At 39.3% G+C, this 18,110-nt stretch overlaps 1 protein-coding gene across 4 annotated transcripts in view; it reads right to left on the reverse strand.

Annotated features, from left to right (window-relative positions):
* Positions 1–8,296: 8,296 nt before the first annotated feature.
* The window catches only part of CPED1 (cadherin like and PC-esterase domain containing 1), a 144,661-nt gene continuing 134,847 nt past the window's right edge, over positions 8,297–18,110 (reverse strand). For all 4 annotated transcript variants that reach the window (XM_041421015.1, XM_041421016.1, XM_041421013.1 and 1 more), the window contains 5 exons: positions 17,449–17,669; positions 17,086–17,187; positions 16,783–16,870; positions 14,811–14,957; positions 8,297–11,232 (listed from right to left, as the gene is read on the reverse strand). In XM_041421015.1, the coding sequence (XP_041276949.1) occupies positions 11,005–11,232; positions 14,811–14,957; positions 16,783–16,870; positions 17,086–17,187; positions 17,449–17,669 (786 nt within the window). In that variant the 3' untranslated portion in view covers positions 8,297–11,004. The remainder of the gene's footprint in view (positions 11,233–14,810; positions 14,958–16,782; positions 16,871–17,085; positions 17,188–17,448; positions 17,670–18,110) is intronic.

Raw genomic sequence — 18,110 nt, forward strand, 5'->3', positions numbered from 1 at the left:
AAGAAAGCCCTAGGGATTTTCTATTTTTATTATCACACAGCTGACTTGGTTAGCATGCAAATCTAGTATCTCTGTGCACTTCCTGTTTATCTCATCCTCAGGCTATAGTGGATATCATAGCATGCTGGCCAGTGCTATAGGGCATTTAACGGGAAAGACTTTGAGACTCACTTGGTGATACTTGACTTGTGCTTTGAAGTACAACTTAATGGCCACATGTGATTAAAAGCATTCATGACTGTAGAGGGAGCTTGACAGTCTGACTCAGGTGCAAAAAACATGAAAGGGAAGTCAATATATTTTGTTTTATTGCAGCTGTCACAAATTTTGTATTATCACTGTTATGAAGAAACAATGCACTATTTTTATTTTTATATTTGAGATTGAAGATGTTATTGTTATCAATGTTAACACTGATGTCTCCTCAATGTCACAAATTTTGTATTATCACTTATGAAGAAATGATGCACTATTTTTATTTTTATATTTGAGATTGAAGATGTTATTGTTATCAATGTTAACACTAATGTCTCCTCATGCTACATGTAGCTATTGAGAGTTAAGAATATACTGACAAAGACAAAACAAAAATATAAGCTGAATTTAAGGACAGAGAGTAAATATTGATCACATATCTTTACCAAAAAAAAATTACTTGTACTCTTACAGAAACTGGTGAAGGCAAAAACTAATCTAGCACAGCACAAATGGAAGCCTAAATACAAAATGTTAAGTGAAATATATGTTTTCAAAATGGAAAGAAACACATTCTTAAATCTGATGATAAAATCTTCAGAGCTTGCAAATATTCCATATGGTCTCTATTTTATATCTGCTGCTACTTTCAAGGAATAAGTGGCACTGTCTGCACAGTACAAGTAAGGCAGAAAAATAAATGTCTGTTGAATCAAGCTATATCAGACTATATTTACATCATATAAACTTAACAGTAAGTGTCACTGGATCAGATCCCTGCTGTAATATTGGAGAACAAAAATTCATTGTATCATTTGTGGCTATAGAAAGACTGTATATTAACTTTAAATTTACCTGCCTTACAAAAATAAGCAAATGGGCTTAAAAAAATATAATCAGCTGTTAAACTACTCCCTAGCTGCAGAATCTGTCACTTCAGGAACTATGGAAACAACTTTTTTATAGAAGCTTTAAGACCCTTAAAGCTGTATGCTGAGGTGCTGTGTTACAAGGGGGACTGCTTTACAGAACGACTCCTGAGACCACTTATGCATGTGTGAGTGTGAGAGCTGGTGCAATTTGCTCACCAAATCCCAAATCTGCCATGTTACCGGAATACAGCTCCACCTATTTAAATCAGGGGTCTCCACCTCAACAAAACAAAACTTTCCTTCCTTTAGTACACTGTATTAGAATCAGCTAAAAAGGAGGCCATGCCTGTGTAAATTTAACTTTGCCTATACTGGCACAGGGGGTGGAAGATAAATGGACAGGTAGGACGCATTTCTATGAAAATAGGAATTTGATGAAATTGATTAGCAGGAGAATAAAATGAGGGAGATGGAGGAAGAGATGGGTCTTGTAAGAGAAAATGAATAACTGAAATGCAAACACAGGCACATTGTCCTGCTCACAAAGCCTTCACCAAAAATAAAGCTGATAGAGACCACAACTCCATCAGCTGAGAACTGCATACTACTCAGCAGGCTAAGGTGATGAGTGCAGATTGGAAAATGAGGTTGGTCACTTGTTCAGAGACAGGGGAGGTGGAAGGGGAGATGCAGAAGTAAGGGAAATTATGGAAGTGGAAAAGAAAGGCTGAAAGATTTTAATAAGGAATATTCAAAGAAAGGAAGGAAAAGGAAAAGACTGGGAATGCTTTTGTAACAGGATGACAATTACTGGTTTGCAGGATTCACCAAGAAGTGCCAGGAAAATCCATGAACTGCTTGCATGTAATCGTGTTCATAAAGTGTGTGCACCTAAGTAAAGCATGAGCAAATCTGAAGAACTGTGGATGTCAGAGGCTTGTCATTTTCTCACCATCTGGAGGATCTTGTTAGAGATATTTTTAAACAAAAATGTAACCAGTTGGAAAAAAAGAGTCTAGACATGAACAGATCCACATATTGTACCTATGTGCAAGACACAGCATTAGCTAAATTATTGGCTAGATGGCCATAAAATATTTATGGATCTAGCAAGCAGATGCATTGATTGCAGTTCAATAAGTGACCATAATGGGGAATTTCTTAGGGGCTTTCGTAACAGTTTTCTCTAAATCTGTCACAAGTAACCGGGAAAGATATGGAGAATTTCTGCTAGGTATTTTTATTTTCTTCAAAAGTAACAAGAAATCATGCGTGAACAAGCCAGGATCAGACCTCATATTCCTATTTCAACTTGTACTGCCATCAATATTTTTGTGTGTTGAGAAATATTCCATCTGAAAAAAAAAAAAAAAAAGGTCTAGATCCTTCAATATTACTTGGTGAAAGATTTGAAGACTCAAATCCCTATTTAAAATCTACCAGTGTTGTGTCATAGCACTTTTACCAGAGCCCTCATAAATCAAGCCTTGATTTTTCTTTCATTTTATATTGCAGTACGCTGCCACTTGGATATTAGCCATACTTTTCACTTCAGCAACTTGTCTGTGGCTGAATTACTGTCAAACCATTAAATGTTCTATAGGACTTTTCTCCTCAGATCTTCTATGCTCTGCATGGAAAGCCTTTGCACAGCAGAGGCAACAACAACCTTGAACCAGGCAACAAATAGTCAGTGGTGTTTTCACTTATAAACATCCCAGAAAATGTGTGGTCAGGATGATGGAAAGGGACAGGACCATCCCAGCTTCCCCAAGCCCCAAAAGGGCATAGAGATCTCATTATGGTGGACAGAGCAAGGCTAGATCTTAAATTCCCAAGTGGACTAAACTGAAGCAAATGCACCTCAGGTAGCATCTCTTCTGAACACGAGAAGTCTTGCTAGCGGTACAGGGCTGCCCTTGTCTGGCATATGGCAGTCACTTTGCTTGCCAAAGACTGGGCTGTGCTGCTGCACTGACTCTTTCCCAGTAGCTGCAGGGCCATATTCTGCAGTGTTGAGATGGTGGCCCTGTTATTTGGGGGTTGAGAGCTTATAGGCAGCTGTGCACCTGTAGTGATCTCCCCACTATCAAAGGAGATTGTCTGGAGTTTGTCTGGTCAGAACTAGAAATGACTGTGAACTTGAGGGCTGATATTCTGTCCTTCACACCTTAGGAAATAAGCCCAGTACCCAGGCTGGAGGAGCATGGAAGATGGCATAGCAGATACCAAATGTGGTAATTGCAGGGTCGTCTAGACAGACACTCCGCTCCAGACTGGCTCCTGTGGAGTGACAGATCCCTCATTTCAATTACTTGCTTCTCTATTGAATTTTAATTAACAGAAGTGTGAGGAACAGGTGTTAACTTGTTTTATAGATTCGTTATAGTCCCTCGGGCTCTCTAGGCAGTTAGATATAGTTACCAAACATTTAGAAGTTCCTGCTTCTGACCCTTTTAATCTCATTTACAAACTTGTATTTCTAGCAGGTATTTGTTCACATTAAGAATATTACTTTGAAGAGAGACATTTAAACCCCAGGAGGTGCAGACCAGTCCTCCAACAGCACTTCAGTGGGTGCGGATGTGCTTTTTCTGCAGCTAACTTGTGGGGAGATTGTCAGCTCCCTCCTAGCTCCAGCTCTCCATTTGCCTTTCTCCTCTATGTCTTCAGGGGTGCTACCATTCACCCCATCATAACTGCTATCTCACAGCTGCCCCACTCAAACCACCTGAAATTGCACAAGTTAGGTCACACACTACAATTCAAGGAGGTCTCTTCTGTACTGCATTGTTTTGAACTAAGTGAGCTAGAGAGCAATTACATGAAAAGCTACAAGCCACACACAGAGCAGTAGTGTTGGAGGTGTATTTGTGTGTGTGGTGTGCAGAGATGCTAAGGGCACTCAATGCTTCATAGAGCCAAAATGGGAAATGTGGCCAAGGTTAGGATCATTTTTTAATGCCTATTTGACGTTTTTCCTGCATAGTGGTCAGCAGTCCCTAAGTTATTTGGGCTCACAATGCACTTCTGGTAGAGAAATGAGTGCTAGAAGCTGTGGCCCTCAGATACCAACCAGGTACCTATCTCTGATATTGCCTCTAAACAGGAAAAAGAATCTCTGTTTTTTCCTGGAGTTATGTGCCTGTCAGTTTGGCTTTTCTCACCGAAACAGACATTCACCTAGCCCTCTTGTAAGGCAGTAGGTGGAGATTTGTTCTTCATTTACCCAAATTAAGGGTCCTAAACCTGTATATCCCGTACTACCATGAGATGTTCTGCTCACCAGCAGGACTGGTGTCCCTCTGATCAGTGCACTGTTAAACATGCAAGCAGCTCCAGGAGCAGAAGCTGAGAATGTTCCATGTTATCCATGCTGAAAGCATCTCCTGATGATGGTGGTGGTGGGCTTGTGATCAAGTTCTTTCAGTAAAGGAGCAGAAGGGGGATGTAAAAACATCTCTTACCTACATAATGAATCCCACAGACACATCTCTGTTGAACTGACATTCTTCTCTCAAAACTTTAGGCACCAGTCAGAAAAATCTGAATTTCTTTAGGTACCCTTTGCAGTAAGCGATATTGCAGAAATAATAGACACCTCTAGAGAATATTTCGGGTTTTGGTTTTTCTGTGATTACAAAGAAGCCAAGTGTGACCACAATCATAATTACAATGCCTCTGTTAAATATGTAGAGTTGAGCAGGAAAGCAGGTTTTGGTGCCTGAGAACAGTCTCTAGAAGCTGTTGTCGTTGACTTCCAGGCTGGCCTTGATCCAACAGGCAAGTTCTGAGCATGCCTGCAGACTCTGCTGTATGCATTTCACAGCTGAAGGTGTGTTATTTTGATAACTCCATCAGGGCTACAGTGCTGAACTGTTCTAGAGACTGAGGAGCCCTGCATTAAGAGATTACTGGACCCTGAGTCCTTGTTATTGCGCAGAAATGATGCAATGCAGAATTTAGGGAACTGTAATGGGTGGAGCAGTAAGACGTGTTGTGATTTAACCTTTTACCATCAGCAGTAAATCCCATTGTATGTATGTGTTTTATAAGAACTGGGCAGGACACAGTGTGAAAGGATGTTGAAACAGGATTTTACAGTAGCTAATAGATACCATTTGCTGCAAAGAGAGCTCAACAAAGGCCCTGAGCTAAAAAAAACCCACATCAGTCCACCAAAATCTTCTTTAAATTGTAATCACCTCAGTGAAAACTTTAGTAGAACACAACTGTGGTTCTCTCTTTCAAAGGAAGCCATTTGTGGGCTAGACCATGCTGGGTGCTGCATTATCTAATGGCTTGCAAGGTCAGGTTTTCGAGGCTTAAATTGTTTTCTGTCCTGTTCGGATCAATAAGGATTGGCAGGTTTCTTTGAATACATTGGAGGCATTAGAGCTATCATAACTAAAGCCTTCTGTAAGTATAAAGAAACTTTGGAGCTGGCATATGGAAGTAAAGGAAAAGTACCATTCAGAAGTAATAAAACTTCTCTCATCTGTTAGATGATTTGACTACCATCTGGGGAGGTTGCACAATCATTATCAGGCAGAGTAGAAATATTACTTCAAACTTCTTAGTCCCACAGAATCATAAAAGAAATATGGAAGTTGATAATGACAAGAACAAAAGAAAATATAAAAGATGTTTTTGGAACGTGGCAAGTGTGAAACTCTGCCAAACACAGATCTGGTCTTCCAACCCTCACAATAATCCATATAATTCACTAACTTTATATGGCTCCTGACAACATTAATTTCACACACTTGATCTGCAGTGAACTCTTCTTAACTGCCCTAGCTTTGTCAAGAAGTGTCTGCGTCATTTTTATTCCTTACTCAAGGATTTTAGTTCTGCAGTGTTGTCTTCACGCACAGTCTACTCAGCATCCCTAGAGCAGCACGGGGCAGGTGGTGCTGGCAGACACTGAGCTGTCTCTTTTAACCACATAGACTGTCACTGCTCAAAACAGATACAAGAATCACAATACTGAAAACACCATCTGCTGTGGGAATGTAGTCCCCACAATGAGGTATGGGAGGGAAATTCCCACTGCAGTGACTGTGTGAACACACCTCAGTCTGTTAGGCAGGAGCATGCAGGGCAGTTCACTCCCTTTGTTTCAGGCAAGCAAGCAGTGGGAAAAAAAGTTTGTCAAAAGCTGGGAAAATACCTTGGAATTGGAGTTTCAGCTGAAAGGGAGTGAATCTTGCTCCTCATTAGGGACATTCAGTACTAGAGAAAATGAAGGTGATGCTTAATAGATGCTGTATTTCATAAAGACCCCAGATTTTATTTAAACATATGCTTGATCTTCAGTTCAGGGCTGCTTACTGTGGTGTCCCTTTCCAAGGCTGTTGAACATGCTTGAGGGATTGCAGGAAGGGCTGCCCACAGGTGCCAAGAGCTGGCCCAACAGTCAGATGAAAAAACATAGAAATGGGAGAAGTCCATCACAACACAAACTTGTTCTGCAGAAAGCCCTGTTGTGACCCCACAGGGTCATCTTGACCATTGCAGTTAATGACTTGAGCAGCTTCCTAGGACACTTAGCTCCAGGTGCTGGCCTAGACTGACATGCAGCACTATTTTTAGCACAATCTAATCACGGGCAACTAAGCCTAAAATGCACAGTGTCTTTTTACTGTGTAGTCAGAGCTTTTCTGTTCAATGGATACTATGAAGGTACCAGCAAACACTTCAGGATATCTACCAGCACCAATAAATATCTATGCCTACATTTTACACCGACTGTTCTGGTGTTTGGAAGATTCACACAGGTAAAGATGGCAGTGGAGTTTGAAAGATGGATTTTTGCTTGGTAAAGGCAAGCTCCATGAAGAGCTAAGTACTAATGAAAACTACTTAATACAACACAGCTGTTTTAAATTCATCAGAGAAAATCACTGCCCTAGATAAGAGGCTTGCTCTACCCCTGCTGTATTCTAGTGGTTTTGGGCTTGACAAAAATGTATTTTGAAGATTCAGGCTGAATTTGCAACAATTATATATCAGATTTCCAGAAGCTGATAGTCTGACAAAACACAAATTTCTAAGGTCATCTGAAAGAAAGGCTGATGTGGAGTAGGGCAGGTGCAGATAGTCAGTGAGGTAAGACAAGCCAGATGCAAAGCTAGCAGGCAAACAAGAAGGTAAGACCATATTTTTCATGTGATCCTACAGAGACTTGTTTAGCAGTTTGGGTCTATGCCAAATAGTTCAGTGCACCTCTAAAAATTGCTTTACTCTAAAAGAGTAATCTGAAGATCCCTGGACTGCAGTCAACTTAATATCACACATATCTGCATCTTCAAAGCATTCTCTTTGGCTCAACATAGCAACAGAATCATAACTATTAGTGGTTATTTCAACCTTGAGGTAATTTGATGCCTCACTACCCCACCCACTAAGCAAATAAACTTACTTTGATGTCCCTTTAATGTGTCACAGAAGAGAAAAATAAAGGCCTTGTACTTAACAGCGTGAAAGAGATTATTCCAGAGATTATAATTTTCAAATGAATACCAAGACTAAGCGTTGTATTTCTAGTCCCTTCTTTCAGCTCCCTTAAATCTGACAACTCTGATGACAGAGAGGACTTGTCAAGGCATTTCCCTACAAAAAGGGAAACATTTTTTATTCCAAAGTCAGTCAGTTATATTTGTTAAAATGGACTTGATCATGGTGGCCAGGTACCCTGCTCTAAACCAATTCACTGTTCAAAAACTGTTCAACATCTATGGAGTTATATGAGAGGTGAGGAGTTGCAACTCACTGGACACTGGTAAATCGTGCTTCAGCTAAAGGCATGCAGTAATAACTGAGACTACTACTCTGCATATCAGAGTATTTATTTTGCAACACGGTTACATTCTTACTCTACCCTAGCTTTAAGTATGCCTTAGTTCTGCTCTAAGCTCTGCATGCTGCCGGGCAGACATTGAGCAGGAAACCCCACTTCTCAGAGTTCTTGCTCCCCAGCCTAAATATTTCAATCCTACCACTAATTCCAGGGCCATTCATGTCTGTATTAGGAGGTGGAACTCAATCTGATAACTAGGTCCTTTGCTATTATAATGGTAAGTAATGGGACTAAGGTAGATATATAGACTATAGGAACACTTTCATGTTTATTCAGGCAAAATGTCACAGCAGATATAATAATTCTAGAGAAAACTGTAGATAGCAACATGTGCTCTCACTGGAATTCAAACACAGTAATCCTTTTATTGTCTTAATCCATAAATTTTAATGCATATGAACAAGCAATCCTTGCATATGAATCTCAGCTCTCATCTTTCACATACATAGAGGTACTAGATAAATTTTAAAGTTAAATAACAAAAATGTAGCTTAATATCCTTTGTTTATTCCTAAGACTATGTGGATCATACATAGTGTTGGAAACAGCTTATTCAAATAACTTGTTTAAATAAAGATCAATTTCCAAATTGTACCAATGACTTTGTACAGACATTAATGTACAGAGACACGTAAAAAATAGAAAACACACAGGAAAATATACACTTAATGCATTTGAAAAATATCAAGATTTGGAAAACATTAAGACATCTGGGTGTACAGCACATGTAAACCATTTTGTGGTGAAACCAGAACTGATGAATTGCACATTCACCGATATCCACTACAGTATAACAAAGTCAGCTCTTTTCTTTTCATCACTAAGCTGATGCTTCAGAAATAGGTTTTAGCTAAAAAAAGACAAACCATAAAAGCCCAGTTAATGGCTTAAAAACATTTGTGTACAGAACAATAACAGTAACAGCATGTGGATTTAAATGAACTACAAAAAACTCTTATCAGAAGCAGAACTGTAATATACCTATCATTGATCATCTTAATACCAAAGACATCCGGCTGCATTTTGCATCTACTAATATTAATGATGATATTCTATCATTCAGCTTTAAGGTTGTGCAGCTCTGGATTTCCACACCCAGGAGAATATATTACATCATTTACATACAATTATATTCTTTAGATAATCATATTGCTCAAAACCAAATGCTGATATTTTCAGTATTTATGCACAGCTCCTGACCCATCTTTCATGTAGATCTCCATGCCAGGGAAAACCTTACATTGAAATTTGGGAATATTTGCTGTAAGCAATCAGCAGCATATTATACAGAAACAAATATAATCACATCATTTCACTAATTTTGGCCTTATCTAAGTTAGGACCTTTTTCAATATAGTGAAAGGTGTCTTAAATTAGGTATGCCAGATCCTGTTTTGGAGGACACTATCACCTAAGATGCCAAACTCCATATTGCATGACAGTTTCCTATTACAACTTCTTATCTGAAGAAGCACAATTTCACAAAACTACAGCTGGGCACACAAACTGTGGATAAATACAGGATCTTAGGCAAATACTAAATACCGTGTCATGAATTGCTAACCCTACCTCTATATAGGGCAGCCCTCCATGTGCTACTAAGGCAAATAAGATGATGAGTAGTTCCTTGCTATAATTATTCCCTGACATTGTTTGTGGCTTCCTTTCCCAAAAAAGAAGCTAGTGGAGGATTATATGTAAAATTGTGACAGGGAAGCATGACACAGAACTCAGCAGATTCTTTGTTAGACTTGCACCAACCTGGTTAGAACACCCTTCTCCAATGCATGGTGGTAGAGTGGTGCCTCGATTGCCTGCTGTGTGACTGGATGAATAAAAATCCATAACTGGATCATTTTTGGGGACAGCAGTCCTGTGTGTTGCCACTAACCTGTCACCCAACTGCTAATCCTGGGCTGTGCACAGTTTCCCATGGGTAGCACAGCTGTGATTGAGTGGGCTGCCAGCACTGTGGAAGGGACCAACACACAGCTTCTCCCTGGGGTGTCACCCACAGAAGGTCTGCAAACACCGGGGATGTAGCATGAAACTGCAGTTCAGAGAAGGTCTGAACTGAAACTGGCTGTCCATGCCAGTATATGCTGCTGCCATCATATCACACACTTCTTATGATTGATAAATTACCAGATCCTGAAAATCTTATGTGTGCTTGCAAGGGGGATTTTTGTTATGTTTGTGGTACTGGCTTCACACATTGGCAAGTAATTTATAAAAAATCCTTAAAGAAATGTCACTTCTGTGCAGGAATACTTGATTGGCTTACAGGCCAAGGTAGACACTGAAGCACTTATCTAAGCATTCTTCCTGCATATGGACACTGTCTTAAACCGGGACCATAAATAAATTAATGTCAAAAAATTTACTATATTTACATGTTACATTGAGACAGTTTCAATCAGTCTCAAGTACAGATAATCTATCTCCCTATTAGCTTCAGAACATGCAAAAAAAATAGAGTAGATATCTGTTCCATTTAAAATACAAAGGAGAGATGTGTTTTCAGTAAAAACACTAGAGTTCAAAACTCAGCATCACCAGGAAAATGCTAATAGACATTTTCAGATTCAATAAACCAAGTGTCTAAACAGAAAAGGTTTAATATGGAAGGGAAACCAGTCCACATAAAATAAAACTCTTTCAAATGGAATGTAGTCAGTTTCTAAATACATTCAAATATTACAGTGTCTCTATAAATAGAAAACTAGATAGTGCTGAAGACCTAAAACAGCCCTTTCCAAATGTTGAAGTGAATATAGGTCTCTTTTTGCTATCAATAATACACACATGCTTGAACTACAGCTGTTCCAGTCTTTGGCAACAGTTCAAGTAACTGCCCCTCTTCTCTCCTTTGCAACCCTCCATCTTCCACTTTCACACAACAGTCACCAGGGCATATCTTAATTTCATAAGGTTTTTTGGGAAAATATCACATGTCCCAGATTCTCTTTGTGTGTACGCAGTCAGTCAAGGAAGCACATCTTAATCCACCGTGGTCCTTCAATTGTCACTCAGGCAGTGGCACTTCTCTAGTCTCGGTGCTACATCCAAGACAGGCTATGTGCTGACAAACTCCCTCTTACTTGCACAGAGCCTGCTCAGAAGGATTTCAGAATAAACTTGATTTATTGGACCTCGGACATGATACGGGGACTGAGAATTTGTTGCATAGTCCTGCAGTTGTGATGGTTTGCTTTGACTGCTGAAATATTTCCCCAGCGTATAGTGCCTCGATAACGTCATTGTTATGTGTGGCCTTTCTTCAGAGGGATTGGATTTCACCACCTGCAAAAGAAATGACATATGTGAGTGCTTTCTGCCTGCACCTAGAAAGACAGACACACAGCTGTGTGCGCAGAAATGCTGAGCCAGTTGTCCATGAAGCAGGTCCTGATACTCTTACTTTGAGGTGCAAGTTGCTCACAAACATTCTTTTAATGGCCAACTTGTTATGTTGCAAACTAATTAAAGAACAAGATTTAATTTTTGAAATCTACATTCATAGGCCCGTTATACTCAGTCATTTGACTTTGTAATGCCTTTGTGTATTGGACTCTGTTGCCTTCATCAGAGACAGTTTACCTAAAACAAAACTCATGACTGCTCCAAATTGCAGAAAGGTTTAAATCTTGGTCTGATACCAAGCACTTGAGGCACATATAGCATGTCTCAGCTACGAGCCCTGCGAGAATGCCTCATTCTGACATCCTGATGCAAACCTGGCCCAGCCTCACACTGAGATGAAAACCCTCGCGTGTCGTGTTTCTTCAAGAAGGGAGTAATGGAGCAATTTAACATCCCTCTCCCCAGGACACCACATGGACAGAACCACAACATGATTCAGTAACTTAGTGTTGAAGAATGCTTCACCTTGGCCCTGAAATATGGATAAACCTCTGGGATTATCGTGTTCAACTTGTATGGAATAAAACTGTGCTCAGGGACTAACAAGTGAGAAAGTGAAAGGTATGGCTGTCAGGAGTTTAACGACTGGGGGGTGATCTCCAGTGAAATGCTGAAGGTCTTGTCTCAGTGAATACTCAGTCACTCATAAATAATGAAGCAGCTTTGAGAGAGACAGAACTTTAGAACCTTGCACATATGCAGGACAGAGGGCCTTAGCCCAGGCAGTGGCAAACCCAGAGAATGCAGAAAAGGTGGCCAACTTATTTTTAAAATAGTATATGTATGCTGACTTAATAGCTCTGATGCCTATCAGTTTTCCTGCTGTATCAATCACAACAGACACTTGAAAATGCAGAATTCATTTATAAATAGACATATTTATGCAGAAGCATGTTAGCTTTCAAAAATATAATGTATATTTACTGTCACTGAACAATCAGAATCAACACTCATATGTGGTGAAGCTCATAATAAATGAAAAAAATCATACAAAATTAGTTGTGAGTGAAGAAATCACATGTGCAAAGGCTTGAAAGACTGAGCAGAAAGACTTTGAGGGAGCTGGCAGAAGTGAAAACAGACCAGGAATTATCCATGTAGAAAATTAATATATCCTCTGATCAATTTCATACAGCTAAGCCAAGGGCTATTATTTATTTTCATGCAATTACTGTAGGTTCATTTTTCTAAATCAGTGCCTTAGATCTTACAATTATTTCAAAATTATGCCACCTTGAACCAATCACCCAAAGTGCATTCCTGTTAGGCATAATCTCCCAGGAATGCAATCTAATGTTCAACCAGCCACCAGCAGCCAGCCACCTATTAAGATACAAAAATCCCAAGGTTGCTAATTTCTGTGTAGTGATTATTATTTCACTGCCATTAAAATAGGAAATCATTCTGAATTTAAATATAGCTTCTGTAATATTTGTACAGTGCTGACCAATGTCCATAAGCATTTTCAAAGAATGAGGCAGATAAAAAAATCAAGTTCTCATGTGTGCATAGAACTAGAATTATGTTGGACAGTAAATGCCAGGATTATGCAAGATATTTTGTCCCAGCTCAATATAATCCCTTTGAAAATCCAGATCCCTTAGAAATCTGAGCAAAGATTGTAGAGTCTACAGAGATGGAGATCTCTATGCTATCAGGGTCACCTGAGACCCTCTGAAATGGGTTGGTGGAAACTCAATTCTTCAGGCCACTCAGAGGAAATAGCTTTCTCTTCAGCCAGTTAGTGGGAGCTAAATGAGAACTCCTGAAGGCATTTCAGTTCTTGTTTTCTGACTGCACAGAATGGACAGTCCTCCATTCCTGCACAGCCATGCTTCAGCTCAGATGTCATTTACAGGGGTGCCATCTTCTGATACTTTAGGAGCGTCAGTTTTTAAGAGAAAGAAAGTGAAAGTACAAAGCACAAGATTTAATCTATCTCATCTGCTTCCAGAAAACATGGAAAGTGCTGGGGTTTCACACAGTGTTCTTGGCTCTGTTCTTGGGGGCAAAATGCCATTTTCCTGGTTCAAACTGCTTCAGCACCTAATGAAACTCCACTTGCCAGGATGCAGAAATAAGCTGATGACAAAACTATTAAAACTAATGAAGTATCAAAGGAACTCAAGGACTTTATTTTTGCTTTCCTCAAGGATCAAGTCTGTTTTTGGTGCATGATGGATTCTACTGAGCATATCTATGGCTTTTTCAGGCACAATGACCTCTCAAGCCTCATTAATAATAGCTCTGTGAGCCAAATGCTCTCCCGATCCTCCCCAGAAACACATACTCTGTTGAGATTCCTTCAGCAGAGAAGCAAGACCAAATCTGCACATGAGCTCATACAAAATGATGGAGCAGTACATGAAAAATGCTGATGACTGATCACGCACTACTGTTTTCTCCACTGAGTTCCATACAAAACATTTGAAATATTTAATTTTGAAGCTCTCTGTTTCACTACAAGATATGTGGAAATGGCAAACATCAGCAATGACCCACAAAAACATCAGCATCTGGGCTCTAGATAAAAAAGGGTCAGTACAACTGTCTGGGTAAAAAAGAGGGAAGCATTTGCTCTATGGGACTATTTATCAATCACATAAATAGCTACCCTGTGACTTACTCCCTGTTTTCCAGCTTCATTTGGACTGAGCTATGTTTGTGCCTCTCAATTATTGAGCAGAGTGCATTAGAGGACTGGTTAACTAACCACACATGCTGATGCTGGCCCCAAAGCAAGATAGAGGCCACGGCACTGGCCTGAAAACCTGTGAGCTGCCATGGAGGCGGAGGTGGAAACCAGCTGTGTGGTTGATGCGTGGCACATGAGCTCACGTGAGTCTGATAACACTCCCAAAAAATTCTGTAGATTTCAGTCAAGAAAGCAGGACTACCGGGGTGAGGGAGAACAAGCAATTTACACTTCTGTTTGTGCACTGGACCACTGTAGCTATTCCAGATTATTTTTTCTCAGACATAGGAAAATAGATATATAGCAGCAAGATTGGTTATTCAATTTTAAGCTCCATTTTAATTGTACTTATGGTTTGAAGTGAGTGTGCTGAGCTGCTTAATTAGGAATGCATCAGTCAAAAACCCATGAGACGGAGTAAAAAGAGAAACTGAGTCCATGCAGAAGCAGCAGAGATATATAACACGTAACAAATATTACAAGAACCTGGAAACTGTGCAACATCCTTTTATATGAGTTACCTTTGCAGAAGGGTATGTTCATTTTTATTGCACCACTCCAGCAGTTCAACATGTCCTTGGGTGGCCTTGAACTGGGAACAGTGATGCACAAGTGCCACCATGCAAACTGCTTTCCCCATGATTTGTATTCAGGCCTAACTTGGAGTGACAGACACTGCCCTCACCATGTACCTTCTTGTTTCTAAGATCTGACAGTTAAAATATCTTAAATACCTGGGAATGACATAAGTGTAAACTATTACCTCATGGAAATGGCAGCCACACTTCCCTTGCAGGAATTCTTTGTAACGTCCCATGGTGATGACAAAGGTGTCAACCACTTCATAGCCCAAATTTTTTGCTGTATCCAGAATAATCAGGTTTTCATTCCACAAGTTTTGCACTTCTGCCTGCATTCCAGATAAAACATCACAATGTCTTGTCAGAAGGACTGTTTAAAGGTTATTGTGTCATGGAAAAAAATAGCAAAACTGCATTTTGAATAAGCATATATACAATTATACTACAGACATGAATTACTCTCGAAAAAAGCTACTACTCCAAGACTGATGTAGGGTTTTTTTCAGAAATTATATTTTTCAGTAGATGTGCAGCTTCCTTTATAGGAAGATTTCATGATTATTTAAAATATAATTCTTGAGTGATGGTTTTTAAAATGTACTTCACTAATATGAGGTGTAATTCAGAAAAAAAATTCCAATTATAAAGTTTGTCTGTAACAAATGGTGAAAACGCTCCACTAAAGAAAAATTCAGCTTCAAATCAAATTCATTGAGGCAGTTGCTCTGAAGGGACTAAAGGGCCTTAGGTATCTTAAATATGGTTATACTGAAGAACAGATTATTATTTCTGAATATACTTCAGGAAGAGGAAGAATAGGAAAAAAGTTAGCCATAAAATTGGCAAGGCAGTGGATTCAGCATGGCAGACAAAAGGCTGCCATGAGAGTAGCTGGGGTAATCCTGAAGCCTAGAGCATACAAACCACATGGGTAATTTGGCATATGATTCCAATATTGAAAGGGAAAACAGTGTTGGTTATGCATTGTAGCTGATTTCTGGAGTTTTGTAAATTTAATGAAGAAGAAAAAGAAAAATTCTTAGTAATCCTTTAATACTCTATCCTTGCCTCACACCCTGGATTGAAGTTCTTCATCCTAGGATTGAATTTTGCTGGAATCTATGATAGGAGCTATGAAAATGTTTCCTCATGTTGATGACAATAATTTCCTTACTTTATTCTATTTAGGTCCTCCAGATGAGTTAAGAAAATTGTTTGAATCAATAAGAAGACATTCAGTAGAGACAAGGCAGATCGGCAGTCCTAACTTAGACAGAAAGAATGGGCAAAATCAGGCAGGGCAGCCTGTGCAGCAAAGAGAAGGGTGAGAGGAGCAGGAAGCCACACGCTGAATACAGCAGTGTGTTACGGCTGCTAGTTCCCAGGGCTCAAGGAGAGCTGTAATCTGTGAAAGGCAGTAATTTTCTCTTTTCAACACCTGGGAATAGCTGGTGCATGACACACAGCACTGGTAGGCATCATTTACTCCGTTCTGCCTTCCAGTTCTTCTCATCCACACATTTTGTGTGTGTTCAATAGAGAATCACTGTCCACATTGTAAATAAAAATAGTGAACTGAGTGAGCTGCACAGTGCATTGAAATGAGCATATTTGTTACTCTGAGAGTCTTGGATATGATTTAAACCGACTGTAACATCTCATTAACATGCAAATAACAGGCTGGATTCACTGGTACATTCCAGCTGCTCTGTAATGTTCTGGCTTCAGAGGTGGGTTAAGATAGATTTACTGAGTTACTGATCGTGCAAGCCAGACAAGTGAATAGGATCCAGCAGTAACCATGGAGGAAGCCTGGGGAAGGCCTGTGTGCAATGTAGTTTGAGGAGCAACCTGCTTAACCCCAGAACGATCTCTCAATTTTGGCAGCAGGATTCATATTGGAGCTTCTTCTGGTTCTTGGACAGCTGACCAAGCATGGCATCTCAAATGGCTCTCTGATTGCAGCAGAATCCATGAAATAAGGAAATTGGTTTGAATCCCTATCAAGCAGTATGAGCAAATACAAACATTAATCTTCCTTTGATCCACTTAAAATGTGCTCAGCAGACGTAGCACATTTTGACCAGACAGCAAAATTAATGATGAAATGACAAGTCGTCCATGAAAATGCACTCAAAATGTACTGTAGCTTACCTGTGACAGGGAATGGATTCCATCCACTGGAAGGTGAAATCCCATCCCTATGGATTTGACAATTACGAGGATATTTGATAGATTTTCCCTGTTTTACAAATTAAAAAAAAAAAAATAAAACCAAGGTCATACTTTTTAGTTAAGAGACACATCAAAAGACAATGTATGTTTTATTTTTTTCAAAGTCACTTAAATACACGCCTATGAAAAAAACAAATGAAAAGTTTGTATTTAAAATTTTTTTGTTGTTTGTCATCATTTACCATATCAAAAATTGGAATAACACCAAGTACATAGCATTACCTGTTCAACACCTTTTGGATAATTTGCAGGTGATTGGAATTAAGCCACTGAACACCACCTACAATTAATACAGTCTGGTCTGTGTTCTCCAGGGGACGTGATCTGAAACCCAGAAAAGAAAAACATCACATGTTGCTTTAAACAGATGGCAAACATTTTAACTACATTGCTTTGCATTTCACTGAGCTGTATCTGGCACCCTGACCAACGGCCTGATGTAATTTTCAGCTATTTTTTAGCCACACAATATGATCTGTGCAACTTATGTTTTATTGTTTACTGACTTTAATTGTAAAACGTGTTAAACACATTTGTAAATAGAACAATAATGCAAACAAGGCAGATACAGAGTTTGTGCAGTACCTCTGCAGCAGCTGTTCCAGTGCTTTTTCAAAAGTCGGTCTCTGGTTTGCATTCATCCAGAACTGGGGGTAGTAGGAGTAACTGATAAATGTTTTCCCCTCATTGATATTGTGATAACATTTAACATCATGAGTCTTCTGCCATTCCTGAAGAGTCTTATTCACTCTTTCAATGAGATAATACATCATCCCTCTGTTAGTTGAGTCACCTATAAAAAGAATCTTCAGATGGAAAAGGTATTACTTAGAAGTTGTACAATCCAGAAACCAAAAGCTAAGAAAAGAATAAAGCTAGTTGGGAGGTTTTTAAATGCTTCTTATAATGTTCCAGAAATATCTTTATGACCAGCCAGTACCCTGGCATCTTAATATTAAATTTGTCCTTTAGCAAAATCTGTGTGATTTGGTTAATAAAAAGCTGAATTATGTATATTAAATACAAAAAGTACAGGTTATAGATGGCTATAGCTGCAAAATTAGCCCTGCATCTCTCATCCTTGGTGATAATTTCTTTTGCATAAGTTTATATTTACTTCTCATTGCTAGTACACAATTGCTTTCATGATTGCTTGCAGCATCCCGATTTTTTTTCCTACAGTTTTTCAAGCGGTTTTCTCCTGCACAGAGTATTGGTCTTCTATAAATAGGATTCATTAGAATTTG

This window comes from Onychostruthus taczanowskii, unplaced genomic scaffold, assembly GCF_017590055.1.
Source record: "Onychostruthus taczanowskii isolate IOZ18803 unplaced genomic scaffold, ASM1759005v1 scaffold68, whole genome shotgun sequence".
Lineage (NCBI taxonomy): Eukaryota > Metazoa > Chordata > Aves > Passeriformes > Passeridae > Onychostruthus > Onychostruthus taczanowskii.